Raw genomic sequence first — 24,225 nt, 5'->3', positions numbered from 1 at the left:
GCTTACTGTGGGGATAGTCTGGACCCCCTGTCATGCTGAAGTGAGAATTGAGTACAAAGGCACTGATCTGAATGAAATGGTTAATCACGCTCCGATTCTTACCCGCAGTATGATCACAAACTTTGAGTGCTATTGACCAAGGTTGCAGATACAAGAGGCTCCAATTAACGTTCTCTGTCTACTGTCCATTGCCCCTGCACGAAAATGAAGATATGCTTGGTTGTTGTTTTTTTTATGGCAAGCGCAGACTAAAGTTAAAGTTCCAATGATTGTCACACACACATCTGGGTGTGGCGAAATTTGTCTCTGCATTCAACCCATCCCCGTGTGATTTTGATCCATCCCCTGGGGGAAAGGGGAGCAGTGAGCAGCAGCGGTGCCGCGCTCTGGAATCATTTGGTGATCTAAGCCCCCAATTCCAACCCTTAATGCTGAGTGCCAAGCAGGGAGGCAATGGGTCCCATTTTTGTAGTCTTTGGTATGACCCGGCCTGGGTTTGAACCCTTAACCTTCCAGTCTCAGGGTGGACACTCTACCACTAGGCCACTGAGCTGGCCAAATTATTGGGTGAGTAGGGGTTGAGGCAACTTTGTGTGCCAGAACACCTAGAGGGGCAAAATGGGCGCAAATATAGTTGACTAGACGTCACTCAATGTGAACAAAAATCAAATGATGTGCCTGACAAATATCCATACACACCCAAAGGAAGGAATTCCCACATTAAGACGAAATGAATAAAGCATTTGTTTTTCATAATCGCCTGATGAGAATATACCTGTAAAATCTACAGTAGTTTTAACTTTATCTTATGAGGAAAAAAAGGCTGTGCTGAGATGTGTCAAGATGTAAGCTGACACCACCAGTTGCAAGTTGGAAAGTACTCTGCTGAGAGTTTCATCCCCTCCTGGTGAGGGAGAGCGAGGCCATGATCGTCGGGCTCAAAGTCATGTGTGCCCACCGCAGGGAGAGTTGGCAAATTTGGATGAAGAGGTCAATCTTCAGTCAACTCCATCTGTGATTACTATCTGAACATTTTGTAAGTACATCTGCCTTGGCTTTGAAATGTTTTCATAATGCTGTCAGTGGTGATGGTACTATGAAGACAAACAGATAGAAAGATTGTGTAATTGATTTAAAATTTGGGAAGCGTAATTAAAGGTTTTACAAAAGATTTAAAAACAGAATAGCTAAATTCATTGTACTTCTCATATTAACTGGTTTGCAAAATTGAACTGCGCAATCCCACGTAGTTGAGTTGTTTTAGCATTGTGTGTGTACAAAAGTGTGAATAAGATTGCATAATGATGTTGATGCTCCACAAAGCTGGAACATAATAGACTGTTCCAAGTCTTAAGAATATTACCTTTCAGTCAAAGCAATAAAGTAAGAAGTTAACATTTATATGATCGTGGTGGCATTTGACAGAGGGAGGCTGCACACTGTGTCAATTTACTTAGTGTAGAAGTAACTCAGAGGAAGCCAATCGATGGAAGGACAGCTTTAGGTGAATTATAGGAGGCCAAGTGGCATTCATTCATTTGCTCAGAATCACTCCGTGCTTGTTGAGGACCCCTTCGCCAGCTTCGAGACCAGTGACAGCGACTAAACTCTAATAAACTGACGGTAAATTAGATATTGATAGGTTTTCTACACTGGCTGACGTAAAATGTGACATTTTGCCTTGCTACTTTATATAAGACCCTTATGCTCACACGTTTTGGTATCGTGTAAAATAATTGCAGCTGTTTGCATTTAATGAATGAAAGCACAATCGAATGTTGGGAATCGTCACTCGAGCGAAAGCTACAATACAAAACTCCAATGCATGCGCTTGTGAGTGTGTGTGCATCAGGGCCCGTGTGTGTTCTTATCATCCATGCATCTTGAGCTTTGCAAGAGCATAAAGGCTGCCAGTGTCTCAAAGTCAGGCCAGCGGGTGACCTTTGCCATCCCTTCCCAGCAGAGCAATCCTGGAGTACAGGTGTGATTTTCTCACCTGGATGTTTTGTTCGAGACACAAGCTCGCATGGCTCGTCGGTCAACCAATAAAGTGGCGTCCAACTTGGCACGACACCGCTTCCCATACCCCCGCGTCTGTCCCGCGTCTGGACCATGTGTTTACAAAAGGGCTCTTTCTCTAAGTTCATGCAACACTGCGCCTACCTACATCTTCACATTCCTGTTTTGGTGAATTTGTTGTACTTTGCACACACACACACGCACACACGCACACACACACGCACACACACACACACGCACGCAGTGTTGAGTGAGATTTTCTTGACATTTTTCTTGTGAATTCTTTAGCTTCCTATTTGATCATGTTGTGATGCTGCAATGCACCAGGTCTTTAACAACAAAACACTAATCATCTGCTTCCAAGGTGTCTTCTAATCCGATTATTCTTAGATATCTAAAATTCTCAAAAATGATTACTTCAAAGAGACACAGACAGACATGGGACCTTTGACAACAGTATGTCAACAAACCTACTAACCCACTGTCTGGTCCTGGTTCTGTGTGATTAGTCGAAAGTATTCCCGGAAGACAGAATGTCTCTCTGCTTGGGGGTCAAGCTTTATGATGAAAGCTTCTTTGGAAATATGACAAATGAGCCGTTCACTAGCACCAGTGATTGTGACATTCTATTTCAAGCACCTGGAAAAATTAACAAGTGTCATGTCAATGAATGATTAATGTCCACACATAAAAATGTATAGAAATCCAGATCATTGCTGAAGTGCCCATGATCAGGATACCATAAGTACCACATTGTTTGGTCATGATGTGCATGTTGTGACGCAGAAGAATGGTATATTTATATTTATTTGGCAAATGGAGAAATTCATCCAAACATAAAAGCTTTGCAAATCGTCAAGCCTTGAAATCTACCAATGCTTGTTTGAACTTTGTCAAGGCTTACAATTTGATTCCCCTAGTTAAGATGAAAATTAAGAGGAAAAAACATGCAGCAGACCTTTCAATTTCATGGACCATGCTTCTTTTTAGTAAAATCCTTTATGGTGGTCTTTGCCATTGTTGCCTCTGTAACTAACTTCCTTATTGATACTATGTCTACCGGAAAACACCCACAAAAGTACAGAAAACGACAAACAAATCTGGAATGCGCAGATCAGCTGCTGCCAAATCGCCTTGGTCTTGTTTTGCTTTTGTTATCTAAGAGTTTGCTTGCTAGGATTCCGCTCTATTTGAAATCATGGGCTTTCATATTGTCGATCTCGTTTTCGTTAGGCAGTACAAAGCTAAAACCTGGTAAAAATGTCAAGCAAATGGTTTGACCTAAGCCTGGTAAATCACAAAAATACAGAACACATCTGATTGATACAGCAGCCTGATCAGTCCAAGATAGACTAAATTGTTTCCTTTTAGGACTTGCGAAAGCTGATCAGAGCAGAGGTATGGATGAGGAAGTGGAATCCACGAACACGAGGGCCGAGAGTCCTTTGAGCCAGCTGACGGGATTGGGGATGAGCTGTCTCCTCAGTCCGAAGTATCGCCACTGTGGGCCGGGCCTTGCCAGTCCTCAGGAGTACAACCAGTGGCTACCATGCCGCCATGATGCCAGTCTGCTGCCTATGAAAGAAGACCTGGCTCTTTGGCTGAACAACATCATGGGTGAGATTATGAACCTTTGGATGTTGACCCTGTGAAAGCCAAACGCCTTGTCAAATGTGGACCTGGTCCAAAATTTCTTTACCAGTCACAATTCTGAACTGGTCAATATGACTTTTTTGGTCATACTTCTATTCCATTCCAAACTCCGACCAAAACACTTCATCCTCTTAAGACAGAATCACTGAAATGATGAAATTCTCGTCTCTCAATTGGTCCATCTCATTTGTTTTGTTTGGGTTAATTCTTCAACTTTTTTGAGAAAAATGCCCAGCAACCAAGGAAACAATTGCAACCGGCTCACGAAGTTCCAGCGTAGACATCATCAGTTTTACTAATTTTCAACCTAAACGTGGGTGTTTTAAATTCAGCTGAAAATCATCCAAAAAAAGCCCCGAATCAATAGACTGTGTGAGTTCATTTTTAATTTGAATATTTAGAATTGAATAAAATATGTCTTCATAAGATAGCATATTTTATTGCACATTTTATGGGAGTGCTGTTTTTCACTGCAACCAATTCAGGGTGTCAGCCGGGATAGGCTCCAGCACACCTGCGCCCCCCGTGAGGAGAAGCAGTTCTGAAAATGGATGGATGTTTATGTTCAGTCTTTGCAGATATCACTGTAGGGATGTTCTCTTTAAAACAAACTATTTCAAAGGAAGGCCATGTGTGTGTGTGTGTGTGTGTGTAGGTGTGGACGTCACCGCTGACAGCTTAATGGACAGACTGGACAATGGTGTCATTCTTTGTCAACTGGCACAGTTTCTCCAAGACAAAATGAGCCACAACAGTAATGGAAAGGTGCTGTCATGGAAAGAAATATTTATTTCTTAAGATCAGTGTCTTTTATTTTAATCAGTCCAACAAAGTATAGAAAGTACAACTATTCAAATAAGTGCGTGATGTACGGGATATAAAATAACCATTATCCACAATTCTCTGACATACAGTAATTTCCACCACAATGATACGTACTGTTAACTAAACAAAGGCAAAATGCCCAACAACAATGACATGACAAGAAACAGGCATTTGCTGGAAAAACAAGATGATCTCTCCACTTCTTTAATGACTGAATGTGATTTTGTGTATGTTGAGTGCAGCCTGTCATCAAAAGAGTGATTCAGTGGCGGGCTGATGCTACTTCAGGATCGTTTTTTGCCAGAGACAACACCGCTAACTTCCTCTACTGGTGCCGCAAGATTGGCATTGACAGGTCCCACCTATTTGAATCCGAGGATTTGGGTGAGCTAATTGTGTGTATTTTTGTGTGTAGAATATAGTGCCAAAAAAAAAAAAAAGCTGCTGCCATGATTGTGACATTACACATCCTTTTCCCGTAACATAGATCAATGAGATTATTTTCAATAGAATTTGACGTGTGTACCGGGGTATGTTGTTTACGTGCCATCTTCACAATACCGTCAGGTTTGTTGTGTTCAGATAGGCACTTTGTTTGATGTGGAAGTAGTGGAGATGAAGCATCCCTGCCCTCATGCCCTCAGATGCACTTTCAAAGGCCTCAGAAATTCCAGCTCAGAGACAGTGCACTTGACAAAATATGCCCCCGTTTGCCAGAGACACATTTGTTCTATTTTTATCTATCACCCTCTTTGTTTGTGTTCTGTACATGTGCTGTGTGAAGTCCTCCATAAGCAACCATGGGAGGTGTGCCTATGTCTGATGGCGCTGGGACGTATGGCAAGCAGGTAACTAACTACGTATATAAAGTGCTCCAGCCAAAATCAAGATCATGCAAAGTGACAATGAAAGTAAAACTATAGGCAAAAGATGTATGATGTTATTATCTTCAATTTCCTGTATACGCTCTGTATTGACTATTATATGTACTTACGTTGTTTGAATCTATAGCTGTAAAAGAAAAGCAATGGCATTCAGTTGTTATATTTCTAATTGTTAATTTGGATGATCTTGCAAGTATTGCCATATTTTCACCTTTTTAGGTATGGAGTCGAGCCTCCAGGCCTTGTGAAGTTGGAGAGAGAGATAGAAAGGGAGGAAGGAGGGAGTACCTCACCATTGTCCCCGCTACCCTTCTCCTTTTTTCCGGCCCCAGAGCTTTGCTCACGCTCACATTCAAGCAACCCTCCGAGCTCGCCCCCTCCTTCAACACCGGTGTCCCTCACTCCAAGCTCCATCTGCCTCCCGGAAGCCCACATCACGCCCCTCGCGTCTGATCTTCCATCAGCCGCTGCAGAGCCAGTGCCCACATGTTTATCCCCCCTGCAGTCCTTCCTCCCAGCTCCAAACCTCAGCACAATCACAGCTTCAACACAAACCTCTTTGTGCTCTCCTGACACATCTGCAACCTTACAAGGCCAAACGCAGGTGGCCATTGCTGCAAGATCCCCCACACCCTCCCGAGCACCAAACTCCAGCAGAAAAAGCACCGACGCCAGTAACATTTTGGATGATGGGGTACGCCTCATTCACGGAGCTTGCTTACATTGTGGACGTAGCATGTCTGCAGTACATTAACACCGTGTCTGTTTAACCTCTTTCAGGTGAGAATTATTATTGAGAATCCGCCCTGCAGCTGTCCAAACAGGTTCCCTGTTGAAAAGCAGCCAAGAAGCTGTTATCGTGTGGGGGAAAAACTTCTTTATATACGGGTAAGGATTTATTTGTTTTGTTTCTTTAGATTTATACTCATCACCACCCACCCCCAACCATCCCCATAAGCTATTCAAGGTAAGACAGGCTAAAATAATGAAAATGTAAACATTGAAATACATTAAATTTAAGCTCAATACTCAATACAGCCCACTGTGAAATGGCTAAGCCCCCCAAATCTTTGCTCTTTGGTATGAGCATATCTAAAAAGGTAAATAATCCAACATTGTGTCTGTAAAGTCGAACTGCTACCTTTTTTGCCATTATCTGGGATGGAGATGTTGGTGCCTTTCAGCCTCCCTCAGTCATTCACCACCTGTATGTTTCAATACAAAGGCTCAAGGAAAGGCCTTCTGGGAGGCAGGGTTGCCTGGCAACGAATAAGACTGGGCTGACAATGATTTTATTCAGAACACAGACCTTCAACTAAGAGTTCAAATCTGAGAGGGAAACAAACGCGCCTCTTGCAGGTAGATTTTACAAAGATATGGCTTTTGTGTGCAGTTCGAATGGCAGCCCCTTTGGGAGTCAATGTCCTTCCATGTGAGAAGACGTCTCATTGTGTACTGGATGATTTATTTCGCTCACGCTAAGATCCATCAAACTATATTCATGCTTAAGCCTCACATGTTAAATGCAGGGGGGAGGGACATTTTTTAATACTTTAGTATGATAAAAATACATATTAAGCCTTACATGAAAGCTATACTGATGTGTGTGCATGATCTATTTAGTTTGCTGCCATGATAGTAGCCTTCAATCTTCTACTGCTTGTGAGAAAAGGTAAAAGAAATAGGATGTTGTGGTTTATTCACCTTTTATTAAATTTACTGTTAAATTTTACACTTCTGCGATAGCATGTTTTTATAATCTGATTTAAGAATTCTTGTGCTATGAAGGACTATGGGTTAAAGACCGATACAGCGTGAGCCATTTTCTATACTGCTTGTCCTCATTTAGATTGCGGGTGAGCTGGACCAGAGAGGCAAGAATGGTACGCCCAGGAGTCATTAGCACACAAGAAACCATTTACACTCACATTGGGACAATTAAGGAGTCTCAATGATCCCCACATGCATGTTTTTAGTATGTATGTATGTAGTATGTTTTTAGTATGTACTGTAATACTTGCAGAAACACCATGTAAGCATGGGGAGTACATGCAAACTCCACACAAAAAGTCCGGAGCCCAAATTTGAACCCTCAACCTACCAACTATAAGGCAGATGTGCAAAATAAATAAATCAATGAATAAATAAATAAATAAATAAATAAATAAATAAATAAATAAATAAATAAATAAATAAAACGTTCCAATCCTATATGTAACACTATACGTAAATAAAAATCGATAAATAAAATGTTATAATCCTATATGTAACACATCAGTAAAGAAATCAAGGCAGTGGCAAAAGCGCAAAGCGAGTACACGAGTGTGTACAAATTGGTCACTAGTTGACACCTATTTAGTGCTTTGTAAATCTTAATGAAAATGCCATTGACCAAGCAATGTCTAATTGGTAATCAATGTTGTCAGCCTCAGTTTGTTGAAAATAGAGATACAGCTAATGGCATACATTCAAATGAGTTTCGATGTCTCATCGTGAATGCAAGGAAATAAATGAGGTTGAACATTAAAAAAGAAAAGAAAAAAGACACTATCAGTTCAGATAATCAAATAGCATGTTTGCGTGTGCATTTTAACAGATATATATATTTTTTCCTTCTGCTTTTTAAAAACTTTTCATTATGTTGCAGGTATTTCACATCAAACTAATTTTTGGGCCTTTCGCCCATACACTATCTGTTAGTGTTCTTTCCTTGTGTTTACTTATCTTCATTAGAACCATTTAATAGAACCACAATCCAAGTTTAAATATTTTAACATATTAGAATTTTGTCTAATGTCTGATAAAATATTTCAGGTTTCTTATCCATATGTAGCACCTCAACTTTGTGCTTTCAGTGAGTGTTCAGCCATAACTCCCCAAGTGTGGGCAGGACTTGCATTACCTTTTCGTCAGCTTTTGACAACACAAACACTGTGCTGCTGGAGCTGCTGCCCATTGACCCTGACTCCATCTATCACGTGTCTCACAGCTGTCATCATGGTTAGAAACACACATACCATAAACCCCAATTAACATACACCATGACGACCCCCCATTTGTGGACACACCTTTGAAACAAGCACATATTATTGATTTGCTGGGCAAAGTCATTAGTGAGGGGTTTTATCGGACAGCTTGTTAATGAGCAACTGAGCATGACGGCCCCTCCTCATGCGTAAACTTTCAGCCCCCCCCCAGTCCTGTCCATGTCCTTGGGGGACTATTCAATCATGGTGGCCATGAAGGGCTCAGCCATTCTTTGGTGTGAAAAAGAGAAAAGCTTTCCTTTCTTCTCTGTGCCCAATTAGGCTCTATGTAGCCAGAACACGGTCACACTGTGTCATTGACAGAAAAGGCGTGCGCAAGATCATGCCACATTCATTATTTGTTCAGCACATCTAATAAGGTAAACCTAAGGACAGTTGAGCATTAACGCGTTTGCATTTTGGGCTCAGCTTTATGAAAGAAATGACCTAATCACTCTCTTTATGCTTGAGTGACCTTTGTTGTGGGATCATAAGAGATACGGGTAAAAAAACTTTGCTGGATGGTTGTCAACGCATTTATAATCTTTTTTTATTGAATACATTAGACCAGTGTTCCCCAACCTTTTTTCATTCACGGCACACCTTTTCATTGGAAAAAATCTCTAGGCACACCACCAACAAAAATCTGTTAAGTGTTACACCAGCTTCTATATTAAAATCAGTTACCGTAATTGCCGGACTATAAACCGCACCAGCTAAAATTCAGGGATATTTTAGTTTTTTTCTTACATAAGCCGCACCGGACTATAAGCCGCACGTGCACATGAGTTTTTTTACAAAGAAAGACAGTACACAGAATGCCGTAAAAATCCATAAGTACGCCGCGCCGCCTTCTGAATAAAATGCATTAAAAGTTCACATTCATTACAACTCGTTTTTGGTGAGCAAAATGTCAGAAGAATTGAATTCAAGTGCTGATTGATTGGGTTTTAATACAATGCAGATGGTCCAAACAGCACCACGGCTTTGTGTAATCTCTGAGTCACATGGCAGAGTAAGAGAAAGGGTTTAGAGCCCTTTGACGCAGGTCACCTAGCGTGCATTCCTACTAAAGCTCATAATAGTCACAACCAACACAGCCAGAATGAGCAGCAGCCATAGTAGTGTTTCAAAATAGTATTTTTGTTGTTGTTTTTTTTCTTCAAGATACCGCACAACAGTGGTCCACAGCCTTTTTACGAGTGTATAAAAGTGATCAAGTTATCACAAAAATCACGAAAAAATCTTACATGAGCCGCACCTGACTATAAGCCGCAGGGTTCAAAATTTTGGAAAACAGTCGCGGCTTACAGTCCGGAAATTACGGTATATTACAACAAAAGACGTAAAGTTCTATTCCTATATATGTATGGAAAGACGAATAATTGAATAAAAATAAATACTAAATATTTTTTAAATTGTATTTCTTTTGTAAATGAAAGTGACAGTTTTTGAAAAAAGGTTTTAGACAGTGTAAGGAATAAATTACTGAAAGTGATTGTGATCAAAATCCAAAGGAATCAACATGGCTTTGTTGACTGTTTTAGACTAGCTCTATAAAATATTGCGACATTCAGAACGAATTGTCCCCCCTCACCCCTTTATGCCGACATTGATGTTTTAATTTTGTATTTGTTGGGTTATAGTTGATGGTGTTATTATTCCGAATGTGTTTGAATTAAAAAAAAAAAAAAAAAAAGTCATGCCGACATTTGTTATTTTGGGGGACACCAACTCATATAACAACGTAAAAATATATATACATATGTATACAACATATTGTCATATAAAGCAGTTAACCAAATGTCTGATTTTTATGTTTTTATTGGCGAAAACGTGTATAAAAGAAGTGGTGTTTCAGTGAGTGGTTCTTTCTTTCCTTGGTACATCGTAAATCTACATTCTGGCTTACATAGTTCACGCCTGGAGACGCAACACATTCACTGACTGATCCGGTGATGCACCGGAAGGCAGTTCACCCATTAACTCGTTCGCGAACGGGAAAGTCAGGATTTGTTCCCTCACTGATCCGTTCACGCGATGAACTGGAAATGCAAATCACTCACTCACTGACTCGTTCACTCACAGATCCGTTTAGTTGGTGAACGGGAAATGCAATTCACGACTCGTTCGTGAACGGGAAGTTACGTCATTTTCTTCTTCGTTTTGATTTACGGCTAGGTGGCACCAGCTTCAATGCGCGTTACCGACACCAATTGGTTGAAGTCATATGAACTGAAAAAGAACGAATCACTTTAGGAAGTGATTCGTTCGCTCTCGTTCACTGAAAACAAAATCGTTCTTTTGAAGGAATCGTTCACTCACGAGCCAACACTAACAGCAACACACACACGAACTGAGTATGTGCCGATGCCACAACATGAAATCTCAAGATTCTCCACGCATGCACGATTAGCAAGTGGCTGATCAGGCCTTGCGCTAACTGACCTGTAGTTTGGCGATCCTGTTTAAAATGCACTCGGTATTTAATGTTGGACAATTTCCCACGGCACAGCTGAACATCTCTCACGGCACACGAAACACTGCATTAGACTTTAAAATGGTATGTAAGAATAACCATTCAAATATGATGCACGCAGATGAACTTTGTTGTTATGCCTTTCTGTCTTCTGCAATCCTTGTCTGGCACTCTTGAGATGAGAGAGGAAGGTTGTCACAATGTTATAAAACTAAACATTTACAGTTTACCCTGAGGAGAACTTGACTTTCACATTTCATATCTGCCCCAAAACCACAAATGGCAAGCTCAAGGTAGCAGTCAAGGAAAACACAAGTACTATTTTATTTTCACATGACAAATTGGCCAATAATGTTGAGATGCCCACATTCACATTATTTCTCTTACTGTAAATTTTATTAGGGTCCAGGCTTCCCTCTTGCTTCAGAAGCTGTGGATTTGGCTCAAGTCTGACTCCTACTGGCAGTTGTTTAAATCCCATCTTTCTTGACCCCATATTAATTTTTCAGCAGGACAAGATGAGTCAGTGGGCCTAACAGTGTGGACTCAGGAGAATGCAGAAGATGCTTTAGAGGAAGCAGACGTTGCAGGTTGTGTAGGGGGAAGGAGGAGCTTTATTGCTGACCCACAAATATAGCTGCCTGTGTGATCATTCCAAACAAATCCCATCCCCCACCGCCCAAAAGAAGCACCAATCTGCTTTTTCTATACACTGTGTTCTAACTGTATTTCTTTCTTTCAGGATGTTGCCAAAAGTAAGAATTACCCAAAGCTTACTGGTTCTTTATATCTGAACAAACTAGTTAATAACATTTATTTTAACTTTAATGTTGAGGACCACTTGTGTGACCAAAGTGGGAGTAGTGACCAATTATATCCAGCAGATAGAGCTGCAGCTAGTGAAATCATATTCTCTAATACCACAAGTGTCTAACTCAAGGCCTATGGGTCTGGAATTGGTTCAACACAGCCGCTAAAGATATCTTGATATCTGCATTTGATTCATATTTCTTACTAAAATCGGTATCCATCTTTCTTGCGTGGATTTTTGCCATGACTTCCAGTATGAAATAGAAATGGCTTTATTGTTTACATAACTGTTTGCATGAGTCCACTTTTGTATGACAGTTACAATGTGGGAACATTAGTTGTTGCATCTTAAAAGACAAAACATTTCAATCCAGCCTCTGACTACCTTAGGATGATATCAAAAAGTGACCAGCAACAGTCGCAGTATTTGCGTCCAGCAACTCTTGTCCGGTGTGCGATGGCATCTGTTGCTCTTGTTTAATATATCTGTAAAACTATACATGCAATTTATAATGCACCCGTTAAAAAATAAAAACATGCACCAAATTTTAGAAATCAAAGCAAGGCAATTATTTTGCTATGAAAGACCATGCAGTGTAAAAGACATCCAGCGGCTGTAAGTCAGGAAAATGGTTCACAGAGAATGTCAGACTTGACCCCTGTCAACCTTAACATTTTAATCTGGACTATGTCAGATGAGATAGACCGCGCCTCGGCTTCCTTCCACGGCTGCTTAAGTCTGAGCGTGTGCCATTGATTTTTCATCCCATACGTGTGACACGCTTCCCCAAACATGAGGGAGGGAGGGGCGGGTGGGTATATCTGCTTGTGTGATCACATTCTTAATGCTTCCTTAATGAAGGGTTTATTGGCCACAAACCAAAAAGGGGGGGCTCATGCTGACAGGACAATAGCCCGCTTTGCGAGGCCTCCTGGGAATGTTAATGTCTCCTGGGAGTTGTGACTGTGCGATGGATTCATTTCAATCCCCCTTTAATTTTTGTCCTGGCTTCATATTGTGGGAGTAGTTGCCATGGCAGCACTCGGGTTTTCATGGCGAAGGCGTCTTGTCTGTGAAGGATGTCTCGAATCCGAGACAGCGGCCCTTTCTGCAACAGCTGCCCGCACGCACCAAGGCTATACGGTTTTATTGAAAAATAAAAGGGCACGTTACGTGGTTTGGGTGCGGATGAAGCTTTGTGCGTCACTGCTCGTGTGCGCACGCGTGCTCATATATGGATTAGTCTGTCGCGTGAGCTCAGCTGGTGGCACGAGGCGCTCTTTTATTTGGTTTAATGAGATTTTGACAAAGCTATCTGAAGATCATTTGACTTTCATGGAGACAACTTCATTTGCAAGGGAAGCTTGTAAATATTAGATTGGTGTGTGTGTGTGTGTGTGTACTGACAATCTATAAAAAATGTGTCAATAAAACCTTTTTTTTTTTTTTAAATGTCACAGATGCTGAATGAGCGTCACGTGATGGTGCGTGTGGGTGGAGGCTGGGAGACTTTTGTAAGCTACCTACAGAAACACGACCCCTGCAGAGGAGGACCGATGGGCAGATCTGTGATCAGGGGCTGTCGGGGCAGAGTTAAGCCACTCAATTTGAGCATGTCACCTGACAGCTACATGGTGGTCAATGCCCATGGAAAGAAATAGATCGTTCGACTGCTCATTTGTATTTTTTTGGTACGCACTTAATATTCCAACCAAATTGTACAAGTATAGTCAAGTAAAACATTTATTTCAAACAGGAATGTGTCTCATTCAACAGAGGTGTAACTACATATTTTGTATAGATTAGCTGCAAATGTCTTACAATACTTAGATTGGTTTAGTGAGGTTACATTCACAGATAGCATGTACAATAGTTTGATTTTGTGTTTAATTTATATATGTTATTTGAATACCCAAGATTCTCAGTCTGAAACTAATTATATGCTTTACTCCATCAAATCTGTTGACTTTTTGAGTGCTGGAGTGTCGGGAAAGGAAGTTATGCATATCAAATGCTGGTGACAACTGGACATTTGAATTTTATAAGAATAAATGTTTGATCATGTTATATAGAAAATTTTGAATCTTTTTCTTGGACTTCATGAGCAGTCATGCTAAAAATCCCAAAACACGTCAGTCTCCCTCTAGGTGGCACTATGTGCTCAGTGAAAAAATGCCATCGCAATGTTCTGGAAGAAACTGCAATCCTATACACGACATCAGCATCACGCATTACACAAGACTTAATGTCATTTTGAAGCAAACTAAACAATGGAAACCAGAAAGCTAGTAATTACATCTTTTATTTCGGTGAAATAAATAAAATGGACAGTTTAATACTGAAATGTACTGCAATGATTTCATGCATGTCAGTTATGTCTTCTCAGTCACCACAAAGCACCTGCAGTGTGAATTTAACTGGTAAAAAACATCAAAATAACTATGATACTGAAAGAAGTTCACCTTAAAATGGCAGCTTTTCCGCCAAACACAAGAAATTGAAAATTGAGAGTATGTGCATTTGATTCAGAATCATAACACTGCTGAAATGAACAGCGGACTCAGCATTCTTGTAGTTATTTTGTCTTGAAACTAAGTGATAATGTTAAAATTCCGATCTGTGCTATCAATTTATATTTATCAAAAGCAACAATCTGAAATAGGGGGACACAAATTTGTGCTTAATCGTCATGTAATATGTGAATTACACGTAATAACGTGTAATAAGTTGTAGCACATCAGGTAGAAAAAAAAACGTGGGTCAGACTGTTACCACAAGAGTACACAAAAATACATGTGTGTAATATTACTTCCATTTTGTCAACACATTTAGTCCATACTTGTTTATCGCCCAGTTTGGGTGATGGTCTTTAAAAAAGCAAAATACTCAAAAGTATTCTGAGTCAGAAGACTCGTGAATGGTGCAAGACAGTAAATGTTCATGATTTATTCCTAACACTCATCCTCTTGTTACTGCCATCATATTGTCACAATAAAAAATTGAACTGACTTTCCATAAATACACAATGTGGTATAAACCCATAATATTTGTAAAAGACACATCAGAGTGTGCATCACATGCTCGTATCATTTTTGATGCCATGTGTGACCGACCTAGCAAACATACTTTGTAACTTTGCTCTGACTTTGAACGGATCCAGCAATGTGCAAAGATTCAACAAGACACTGAAGATACACTTTTCTGTCATGCTTCATCTCACCTCTTGTAGTGGTTTGGTAATGCGAAAAGGACATGAACACACATCATAAATGCCTCACAATCGGTCATGTGATGCATCTGACTAAACTTTCACACTTTAGGTGACCAGGAGGCGAAAAAAACATACACTGGGCTGACATAAAACAAGCTGCTGAGCCTCCTTCCAACTTTAACAGCCTGTCTTGTTATCCACCCTATTCTGTGAAACTCATACACTTGAATTAATAAATTTTCTAATGGACCTTGTTTTGTAAAAGAAACTAATGCATGAAATAATACTTAGTTGCATGTCACGAAAAACAGCTTTTCCCAATTGTGAGGTCGGAGCCCTGGTGAATTTTGGCTGGGTCAGTCTTGGTTAGTCATCAAGTAGGCACATTTTTTCATTCGATGTATCAAATTTACTAGCTGGACTGCCAACCCAGAGTGATGACATAGCTGTGTGTGTGTTTATGTAAAGGTTAATACAACAGGTAGACGCTATTCAATCAGGATAGGATTTCAAACTAAAATACGATTATTGTTATCCAGTAATTTAAAATTTTAATTTAAAAAAAGGTAGTAAAGTACTTATTTGCAATAAAATGTCAAATTATTTTTAAATTATGTAGAATTTCTTGCATTCCTGAACAGAAAACCAAAAACAATTGTTATAATATGCTTAAATTAATTTCTGACTTCCCACTATACGATCAGTAGCTGCCTCAAGTTAAGATACAAGAAAAAGCTGAATTCAGTTTGGAATTTCTCATTTAGACTAGTGAAACACCTCGGTGAGCCAAATATGAATTTGATGCTGATGATGACAATATGATTCACCGAAATGCTTCATGGCGCTGGTTGCTCTGAGAACAATCCAAGGTGGTGGCAGTATAATATGCATTTGTTAAGCAATGTAGACCACAATGTTATTGTGTCTTGTACTTTGGTAAATTTGGGCACCAGGAAGTCATTTATAAACTGGGTCTTAAATTGAACATTTGGAACCCTGTATTAAATCAAAATGATGCATTTTCATTCAAACATGAGAATTATACTTGAATGAAGTGGTGGGACAAATTCTGTTGATAGTTCAGCACCTTTTGACTCAGATATGGAACAACACATTGAAAGTTGAAAAGAGTGAAAAAAAGAAAAAAAAAATTAAAAAAAGCCCCTTGCTCTGTCAGCTGCTAATGATCCTGTTGAGTCAAGGTAGAATTAAGGAAACCCTGGCCACTATTTTTAGATCTTTTTTTTTTGGCAACACAAAAGCTCTACAGCACTTTTTTCTTATTCCTAAAACAAGTACTTTTAAAAGGATGAGCATTTGTGTAAACAACCTTAGTCTGAATTTATCTCTACAGTCAAATTTCTAAATTGTCTCTTGTCACATTCCATATCTGCTGTCTGCAAACAAGTTCTTGTCAAGAGTTGTAAGCGCTGTGCTCTTGAAGTCACAGCTCAGCAGTTACACATTTGAGAAAAAAAAAAAAAAACCCTCAAAATGCCATCGTGTTGCTGAATCCTACAATGGATTCATCCCTCAAGCGCACATTTTTAACGCTATACTGCTGACCTGCACTTCCGTACTGTTAGGCATCGTTGTTTGAACACACGATATAAACCTAATTGAAAATCTATTTTACATAAACGTTGTATCTTAGTCTACATAGAGATGCAATTGCACACACACAAATCTTTTAAGAGATGATCAAATGTTGTTTTTTAATGCAAATGTAGTCATCTGTATTTTTTTATTTTTTTTTTTTGGTGCTGCCCACACCACTCGATTCATCCAGCAGAGAACGCAGACATTTCACATGGTCACGGCTAATGTTTGATATCATTGTGCTACACTAACAGTAAGCCATGGGCAATCATTGCCAGATTTTCTTTTCTTATCTTTTTTTTTTCATTGCAAACAGCAGCACACGGCACTCTGGTGAAAAGAGCAAGGCCGACAAGATGCTCTGGCCTCATTTTATGTGATTTGCTCTGTTTGGATGATCTCTCTCATGATTCATCAGCAGAAAATGAGAAAAATGAGGGAAAGCTGGTTTCTTGTCTGCTTGGGTCTGTGTGTAGCAAATGGATTTAGGAGAGCACCATTGTAAAACAGTCACCTTCAGATTACCATAAAGTCAACATGTCTAAAATGACAACATCAAAAACCTTGTGCTATCAGAGCCAAAGACGTTTGGTTGCACTCTTAGTGTCCCTGGACGTCCTTTAGGGCGGGTTCAAGAACTTGAAGTCTGTTAACTCTTCGTCCCAGAATGTGTGCGCTATCACAACTCAGGCACAATGAAGACTGAGAGGGATGGCATGTGTGGTAATATGGTGATGAGACAAAAATGGTTGTAGATTTTAACATCCAAGTCTTGAAGAGTGTAGTTTGTGTGCTCGGTGATTGGTCGCCTGGCCTGGCCCGGCCCGGCCCTGTCAGACGGTTCCATTCTCGTGCCTCGGCTTGTGGGTTGCTGTGCGGGTCGGCGTGCTGAGGGACGGGGCCAAGGTGCAAAGGAAGCCAGCCAACAGAGTAAGACCGAGGCCGCCCCAGGCGCAGAACATAGACCAGCCATAGCCATGGCTGATGTCCTCAGGAAGGCCGTACATGTTCCGAGGGTAGCGGGATAACTCAAAGTTGATTCCGGCCACACATGTGCACAAGGAGATGATGCAGCATGTTCCTGTGAAGAGACATGTACACAGTCATTGAGCAGGGTGAGTATCATTTGGAAATTCATGGCCTGTCACTTAGCTATCAAAAAAAATATCCTGTGTCTTGTGTGTGAATACTATGGAACCTCCATAGGCCAAAAGTTCCAGCTTAGAAAATTTACCACAAAAACCAAACAATCTGTGAAGCTCTCATTGTACTTGCCATCCACAATATCTAGTGAGCCTTCAACTGAGCAAGTGGGTTTTGCTCTGTATGTTTATTTTGTGATGCAACCACACAATGGTAATCGTAAACCACAACCGAAGAAATAAGATTAATTGAATAACAATTCCATGCAAAACCATTTTTACCAAGCAGACGCAAATCTAAAAAGAATGTGTGACCGAGCACTGCCATAAAATGTGAAAATCCAACACTCTTCTTTAAAAGGTTTAGACTTGCCTAAGATGTGACAAAGCACAACTTTTGTCAAAATGACGCTCAACTCGCTTCAGCACTTTTTTGGCACCAAGATGCAGCAAAGCACAGCGTTTGTCTAAATGAAAATACTAACCTCACTTTAGCATCGTAATTCCTTGGCACCAAGATGGCCCAAGAGGCAGTGAAACACTACTTTTGTCTAAATGAAGCTCTCCAACTCATAGCACCTTAAAGCGGATGTTAATCCAAAGGCTGGCTACTGAATTTACCCCCGGGGATGAATAAAGTTATCTATCTATCTATCTATCTATCTATCTATCTATCTATCTATCTATCTATCTATCTATCTATCTATCTATCTATCTATCTATCTATCTATCTATCTATCTATCTATCTATCTATCTAAATAAAAAGTAAAAGAAACGCATTTTAAGACTATGTGTGCTACATATAATTAGACTTCAGAGTTTTGTTCATAGTGAGATTGACCTAAATTAATACTTACCTGACAGTGTCACAACATGTGACATCTACGTAATACAATGAATATGAAGTCACATTACAATCACAAAAATGTACATACGGGTACCACATAGTTCTCTGACAGTGTCAATAAATGTAAACATTAGCGTCTTTGGAAGAGTAGCTTCTTTTAATCACCACTTGTACTGGATGTCATTACAATGAGCGAGCGGTCATAGTGTTGTAGCCGGTGGTCTGTGTTTGTGTAAATGCACGCAAATGTTTCCATTTAGTACCTCCCATGAGAAAGAGTAGCCCAGCTACATATTGCATGAGGTCATGCTGTTGGCAGCATCCCAGCACTCCAATTATCCAACCAAAAAGAATGATGGAGACAGCCATGCCAAGAAAGCCAGCCGTCATTCTTCTTAGATCTGCAAGAAGAGATGACAACGTTAAAGATATATTCATGTGAGCTATCATTCCAATTACATTTGTATCTTATACTGTAAGAATACTTTTGTTATTGCCCGATACAAATTTCACCTCTTCCCAAAAGAAAACCCCAACAACAAAATATCTTTGTTTTTTGGGGGGATGAAAATAAAAGCATTCCACAGTACATACTATGGAAACATATTCGTTTCATAGGACAGCGGTTACACGTTATGTATGACTACTATGTTTTTTACTTTTATCCATCCTTTCCCAATACATCTTATCATTAGGATCACGGGTGGGCTAGCGCAGACTTCAGGTGACAGAGGTGGAGTAAGCCCCTCCTCCACTCCCCGAACTAGTTGCCAGACGATCGCGGGGCAAATACTGACAACTATTGTATTAGTCAATTCTGGGCCATTTAGATACTTAATTTAACCCAATATACACATGTTTTGAGGATGTGGGAGGAAGTAAGAGCACTCATGGAAACACAGAAGGAGACACACACTGACACTACAACAAAATGTGCCTGTGTCTGAGCTATGAGCTTTTGAACCTTTGAATTTTTACTCTGTGTACAGTGGGTCCTTAAAAGTGGTTTGACATGGATGGTTTGATAAACGTATTATTTATGCTATAGTTATTTGAATAACTGTTAATATGTTGCGTCAGGCATGTTCTCAGTTCCTCGTTTGTGTTTATGTAACGTTAGCATACAATATTGTTTAGCCTGTTGTGGCCTATTCATGTCTGTTCTTGGTGTTGGATTTTGTCAAATAAAGTTCCCCCAAAAATGCAACTTGTACTCCGATGCGACTTATTTATGTTTTTTTCTTCTTTATTATGCATTTTATGGCTGGTGCGACTTGTACTCCGGAGCGGCTTATAGTCCGGAAAATACGGTAGTTGAGAACCATCAGCTGATTAGTCATTCATTTAGCCAATAAAACGTTAGTGCAAACGAAACAACAAAAGAGGGAGTGTGAGAGAGAAGAAACGGTGCTGTGTGTGTGTGTGTGTGTGCGTGTGTGACACTGATTGACAGACTGCGTGATTGGACGCTGCAATGAGGACCAATCTGTCTGTCTCCCGATGTTTTGTTGAATAAAGTTGTATTTGTTATTGTCGTACTTGTACACTTGTGTAGATGCTGCTACTGAGTAGGAGGTGGAACAACTGATGATTATTTAAAACTGAGTAATTGTTAATTTTTTTCACATTAAACTTAATTTGAGTCAGTCAAATTGTATCTCTATGGTCTTCAGGCAGAGGTGGGGGGGCAAGAGGACTTTAGTTAGGGGGGCCCCTTGACATATTTTTGCCTAGGGTCCCACGGAGGTCTGAACCGGCTCAGAACACCTCACACGAGATGGTCCAGTGGCGCTTCAGACAAATTTGAACAATGTTCACCAAACAGCAGCAATGTGGCCATAGACCTAAAGAACCTGATTGGACAAAACACTTTGCTTTTGATTAAGAACAGCATGGACAAATACGTAAAGGAATTGTTACTTGAACTCCACAACAAATGAATTCTGCTTCCCTTAACACAAAGCAATGGTCATCACGTATGTGCTCACAGCCAAGAAGCAGAATGCTGAATGATGATATAAAAATAAGAAAAATAAAAAGAATGTTGTACATGTGTGACAATGACAATAAAGATCTATTCTATTCTAAGTGACAATTAAGCAAGCTTTCATCAAAACCTGATACTCACGAAGTGCATGCCATTCATCCTGTCGTATGGTCTTGGTGATGTTGACAGGTAAATTCCGTGGAAGAATGGATGAAGTGTAGTGATACTTTACCGGGGTACATCTTTGTATTATTCCTGGTGAAACAAAGCAAGTGTGAGACATTGCACACACAAGTTTTTTTGTCATATTTCAGTTTATGATTGCTAGGTTACGGCTGAAACAAAACACCTACTAAATCATATATTTATCACTTCAAATGTTAATGAGTTATTGAGTAACACCAAACTGTCAACTTTGCAATGAGCAAATCTGCCATCATGGAAACATCACTATACCAAACCCAGAGAGTGTGACTCATTTTCCCCCACTCTGTTGTGTTTTTAACTATTTCCAGAAACCATCAGTGTTATTATAAAAAGCATCGCAACTCTGTAGCCACAAAGACACTGAGGATGATTAGTGATCTTGTTCTTCATAGAATTTCAATAATCTTTGCACTTGAGGGAAAAAAAACATCTAAAAATTCCTTGATAATTATTAGACATTTGACCCAAAACACAGATATGTATCGCTGTGATAATTGTGATAGAAAACACTGACATTCCAAGCAAATACATTCAATAACCTTAAGTAAAATCTCTTTCTACGTTTTGGATAGGTTTCTGTACCACCAGTACTGTACTTGCACAACTGTAAAAACATTGGTTGGGAGAGCGAAGACAGATGGCAATGATCAGTTTGGCAACATTCTTAAAAAATCACAATGTCCTGTCACTGGTGAGCTATTTTTTGGAACCTTTCATAGAAATCATTATTTATTTAAACAAGTTGGCAGCCGAGGTGCAAATACTGTGGGACTCCTTTAGAAGATGTATGAAAATGTTCAGCATAAAATCAGAAGTATATACGTATTTTATTGTGATGATTCTTAAACAACTGGAGAAAGCTAAATATACATGTTTCTGCAAAGTAATTGATTGTCTGAGGAATTTATCGCTAAAAACACAATTGGTGTAGAGCAGAGCATGTGAGCTCAAAGGTTTGTTATTGTTTTTCTTTGCTTAGGCTCCAGGGGTACATTTTTCCATTCCTGTAAGCACCTTTACACAGTTGTTATTGTTTTTAGCAGAGCTCCCCAAAAATGTGATCAACATTTTGGGTGGAAGAATGCACCGTGGATGCTCTTGAGACATCCCTATCTATTTTGATTGACACCAAAATCAAAATAAATACTCTTGCAGGGCCACGTTGTCAAACTAAAGATGCAAGGAGTTCATAGCCGAGCATCGCGGCCTCCTTTCTCACAGGACAGGCACGGGAATGCTGCTCATGTTTACCTTTGTAAATAAGATCTTCGGTGTCAAGGTCAAATCCCTCCCGGTGACATTTCCTCCAAAGGCCGGACACCGTTGAGTTGAACTGCCGACTGCAGTGGGACTCCATCGCGGAGGCTGCGGCCACAAAGTGTCGCTTGCTCCTGAAGAGAGGAACAGCCTCCGGGCCGCCTCCTCTCCTCTTCGGAGGCATCTGGAGGGGGAGGTTGTGGTTGGAGATGTAGATGTAGCCCGGGTCGTTGCGCTTGTTAGCGTAGTTTTTACACCTCTCTCTGTGTCTCCTGGCGTCCGTCTCGTACCAGTAGTCGGTGCAGATGGCCATAGAAAGAAGCCCCAGAGCGCAGAACGCCAGGAAGAGCCCTCCACTGGTTAACATTTTCATAGCGGCCATCTTCCCGACTCGACGGAGACAGGCGAGAAGCTTCCTCCGGTGGCCGTGGTGCAGCCGGTGCTGGTACCTCTGCTGCCGCGTGAAGTCACAGCCTCACGCGGTCCTGCCTTTCGAACATGCTGACCGAAAGGCCTGCGTTGCACGGACAGGATGGTGCGGTGGTCTGTTGTGCTCCCCGCTTGATGCAATGTTGTTCTCACCATCTGTTGTGGTACAGGAGGAGCGGATGGATGGCGACCAGCGCTGTGAGGAGGAGGCTGGGCCACGGGATGTAGTACCGCACTCTCTCCTCCGGGCTGTCGGAACGAGAGATGGCGAGCATATAGCATGGATACAGTCTTTCCAAAATCAATTAACGAATTAATCAATTAATTTACCGTGTTAAGATGTTACTTGGTACAATCTGTAAAATGATGAGTTTCTGAAGTGACCCTAAGATAAAGGGTTAAGCGAAGGGCTACATAAATGTGATGAAAACCAAAGAGTACAAATATAAAGTATGACTAAATTCTAACGTTTTTCAAGATAATCACTCAAGCAAATCGCATATTCACACTCGACTTTGGTAAATGAAGCATGAGCTTAGTTTGACCCACCACAACACCTGTCTATTTAGGGGTTTATAATAAGCTGGGGTGGATTCCAATTATTTTCAGTCCAGAGTGCTTCAATTGGTTTACATTTTGGATAATTCTACAGTAAACTTTATAAATCGGCGGATGCAATATGAGTGATGACTATAGGTTCAGATTATAATTTCAATTTTTATCACGAAATGGCATACATTTCTTAGTTGAGGTTACACATTTGGGGAAGGTCGGAAGTGGAACTTTTCCAACTTTCAGCAAGGAAATGTGTACTAGAACGCCTCTTTCAACTGGGAGGTCTGAGTTGCAAAGTCAGGGACACAAAAGGGCTCAGAGTTCACAGACGGACAGTATAACATCATCTGACAATGATGGCAACCTGGAGACAGTCTGTGAATGGCAAAAACTTAATTTAAAAGCCCATAAAGATATAGTTAGGTTTATTTATTTATTATTATTTTAATTTTGTTTTGACTATGAGCAATACTTTGACAGAAACCCACCTAAGAGACATGAGTATAGGGTGTCCTTGGTTTACGACCTTGATCCGTTCCCATGTGTGTGATGTAAACCGAACAGTAATAAAACAGTAATAATAGTAATAAAATGAAACAGTACAGTAGTAAAAGTAATAAAATAAAAATCGAAACAGTAATAAAACCATGCATAAAATAAATGTTTTGGTTGCACTCTACCTGAATGTTTAATTGCCTCAATGAAGAATATCCTCTTTGCTATTAGGCTTAAATCATTTTACACTTGATGCTGACATAATTACACCGGAGAATGGAGGCATTTAAGTACGACAGGGATATTCTAAAACAGCTCTAATTTGTGCAAGTAAATGGTATAACGTAAAACTTTTAAATGCATCCAATTTTTTAAAAAATGTGTCTGAAAAGGCACAATTATCCAGACATTTAAAGAAAAAAAAACACTATTTTAATAATAAAATCATGTTTATCATATCAAAGTCTATTTCTTTGTATAATTGTAGGCCTAGTAACCGCTAATTATGTTACATGGGTCGTACTTCTTTCTGCTACTGATACCCAAAGGACACAATCAGCCGTTCACAAATTTGCCGAATCAATGACCACAGCATGTGTAATAAATGCACTTCGTCACTTGAGGTTAATACTAGAAGTCATTTGTGATGACATTTTGCTTGGACCTTTGAATAAATTGGTGGTTGGGTTGTGTGGTCTCTCTGACAAGGCTGGTGTGTATCCTTCAAAATGCATGCACTTTGAACTTAGATTGCTGCATTCCATTAGTTTACCACTCTATGGCAAGAAAAATCTACAC

General features: G+C 40.1%; 2 protein-coding genes across 3 annotated transcripts; one reads left to right on the top strand and one right to left on the bottom strand.

Moving 5' to 3' along the window:
- The first annotated feature begins 1,383 nt into the window (after positions 1–1,383).
- Positions 1,384–13,773, top strand: gas2b (growth arrest-specific 2b). Of its 2 annotated transcripts, none has more exons than XM_049717925.1 (8): positions 1,384–1,623; positions 3,391–3,636; positions 4,328–4,437; positions 4,740–4,881; positions 5,282–5,345; positions 5,601–6,075; positions 6,162–6,269; positions 13,158–13,773. In XM_049717925.1, exons 2-8 carry the CDS (start codon positions 3,420–3,422, stop codon positions 13,356–13,358), a joined length of 1,317 nt encoding a protein of 438 aa, XP_049573882.1. In that variant the 5' UTR covers positions 1,384–1,623; positions 3,391–3,419; the 3' UTR covers positions 13,359–13,773. The 2 variants fall into 2 exon arrangements, with proteins under 2 accessions (XP_049573882.1, XP_049573883.1); XM_049717926.2 differs by lacking the exon at positions 13,158–13,773 and adding an exon at positions 7,231–9,219.
- Positions 13,774–13,983: 210 nt separating this feature from the next.
- tmem276b (transmembrane protein 276b) lies at positions 13,984–22,613 on the bottom strand. Its single transcript, XM_049717932.2, has 4 exons — positions 21,943–22,613; positions 20,626–20,739; positions 18,761–18,898; positions 13,984–17,588 (listed from the first exon to the last, which is right to left on the bottom strand). The coding sequence occupies exons 1-4, from the start codon at positions 22,328–22,330 to the stop codon at positions 17,341–17,343; spliced, it is 888 nt and encodes a 295-aa protein (XP_049573889.1). The 5' UTR covers positions 22,331–22,613; the 3' UTR covers positions 13,984–17,340.
- Positions 22,614–24,225: the final 1,612 nt, after the last annotated feature.

The sequence above is a fragment of the Syngnathus scovelli genome, chromosome 4, assembly GCF_024217435.2.
Source record: "Syngnathus scovelli strain Florida chromosome 4, RoL_Ssco_1.2, whole genome shotgun sequence".
NCBI classification, from domain to species: domain Eukaryota; kingdom Metazoa; phylum Chordata; class Actinopteri; order Syngnathiformes; family Syngnathidae; genus Syngnathus; species Syngnathus scovelli.
The sequence above is the reverse complement of the archived record's forward strand: the minus strand, read 5'-3'. Positions and strand labels throughout refer to the sequence as shown.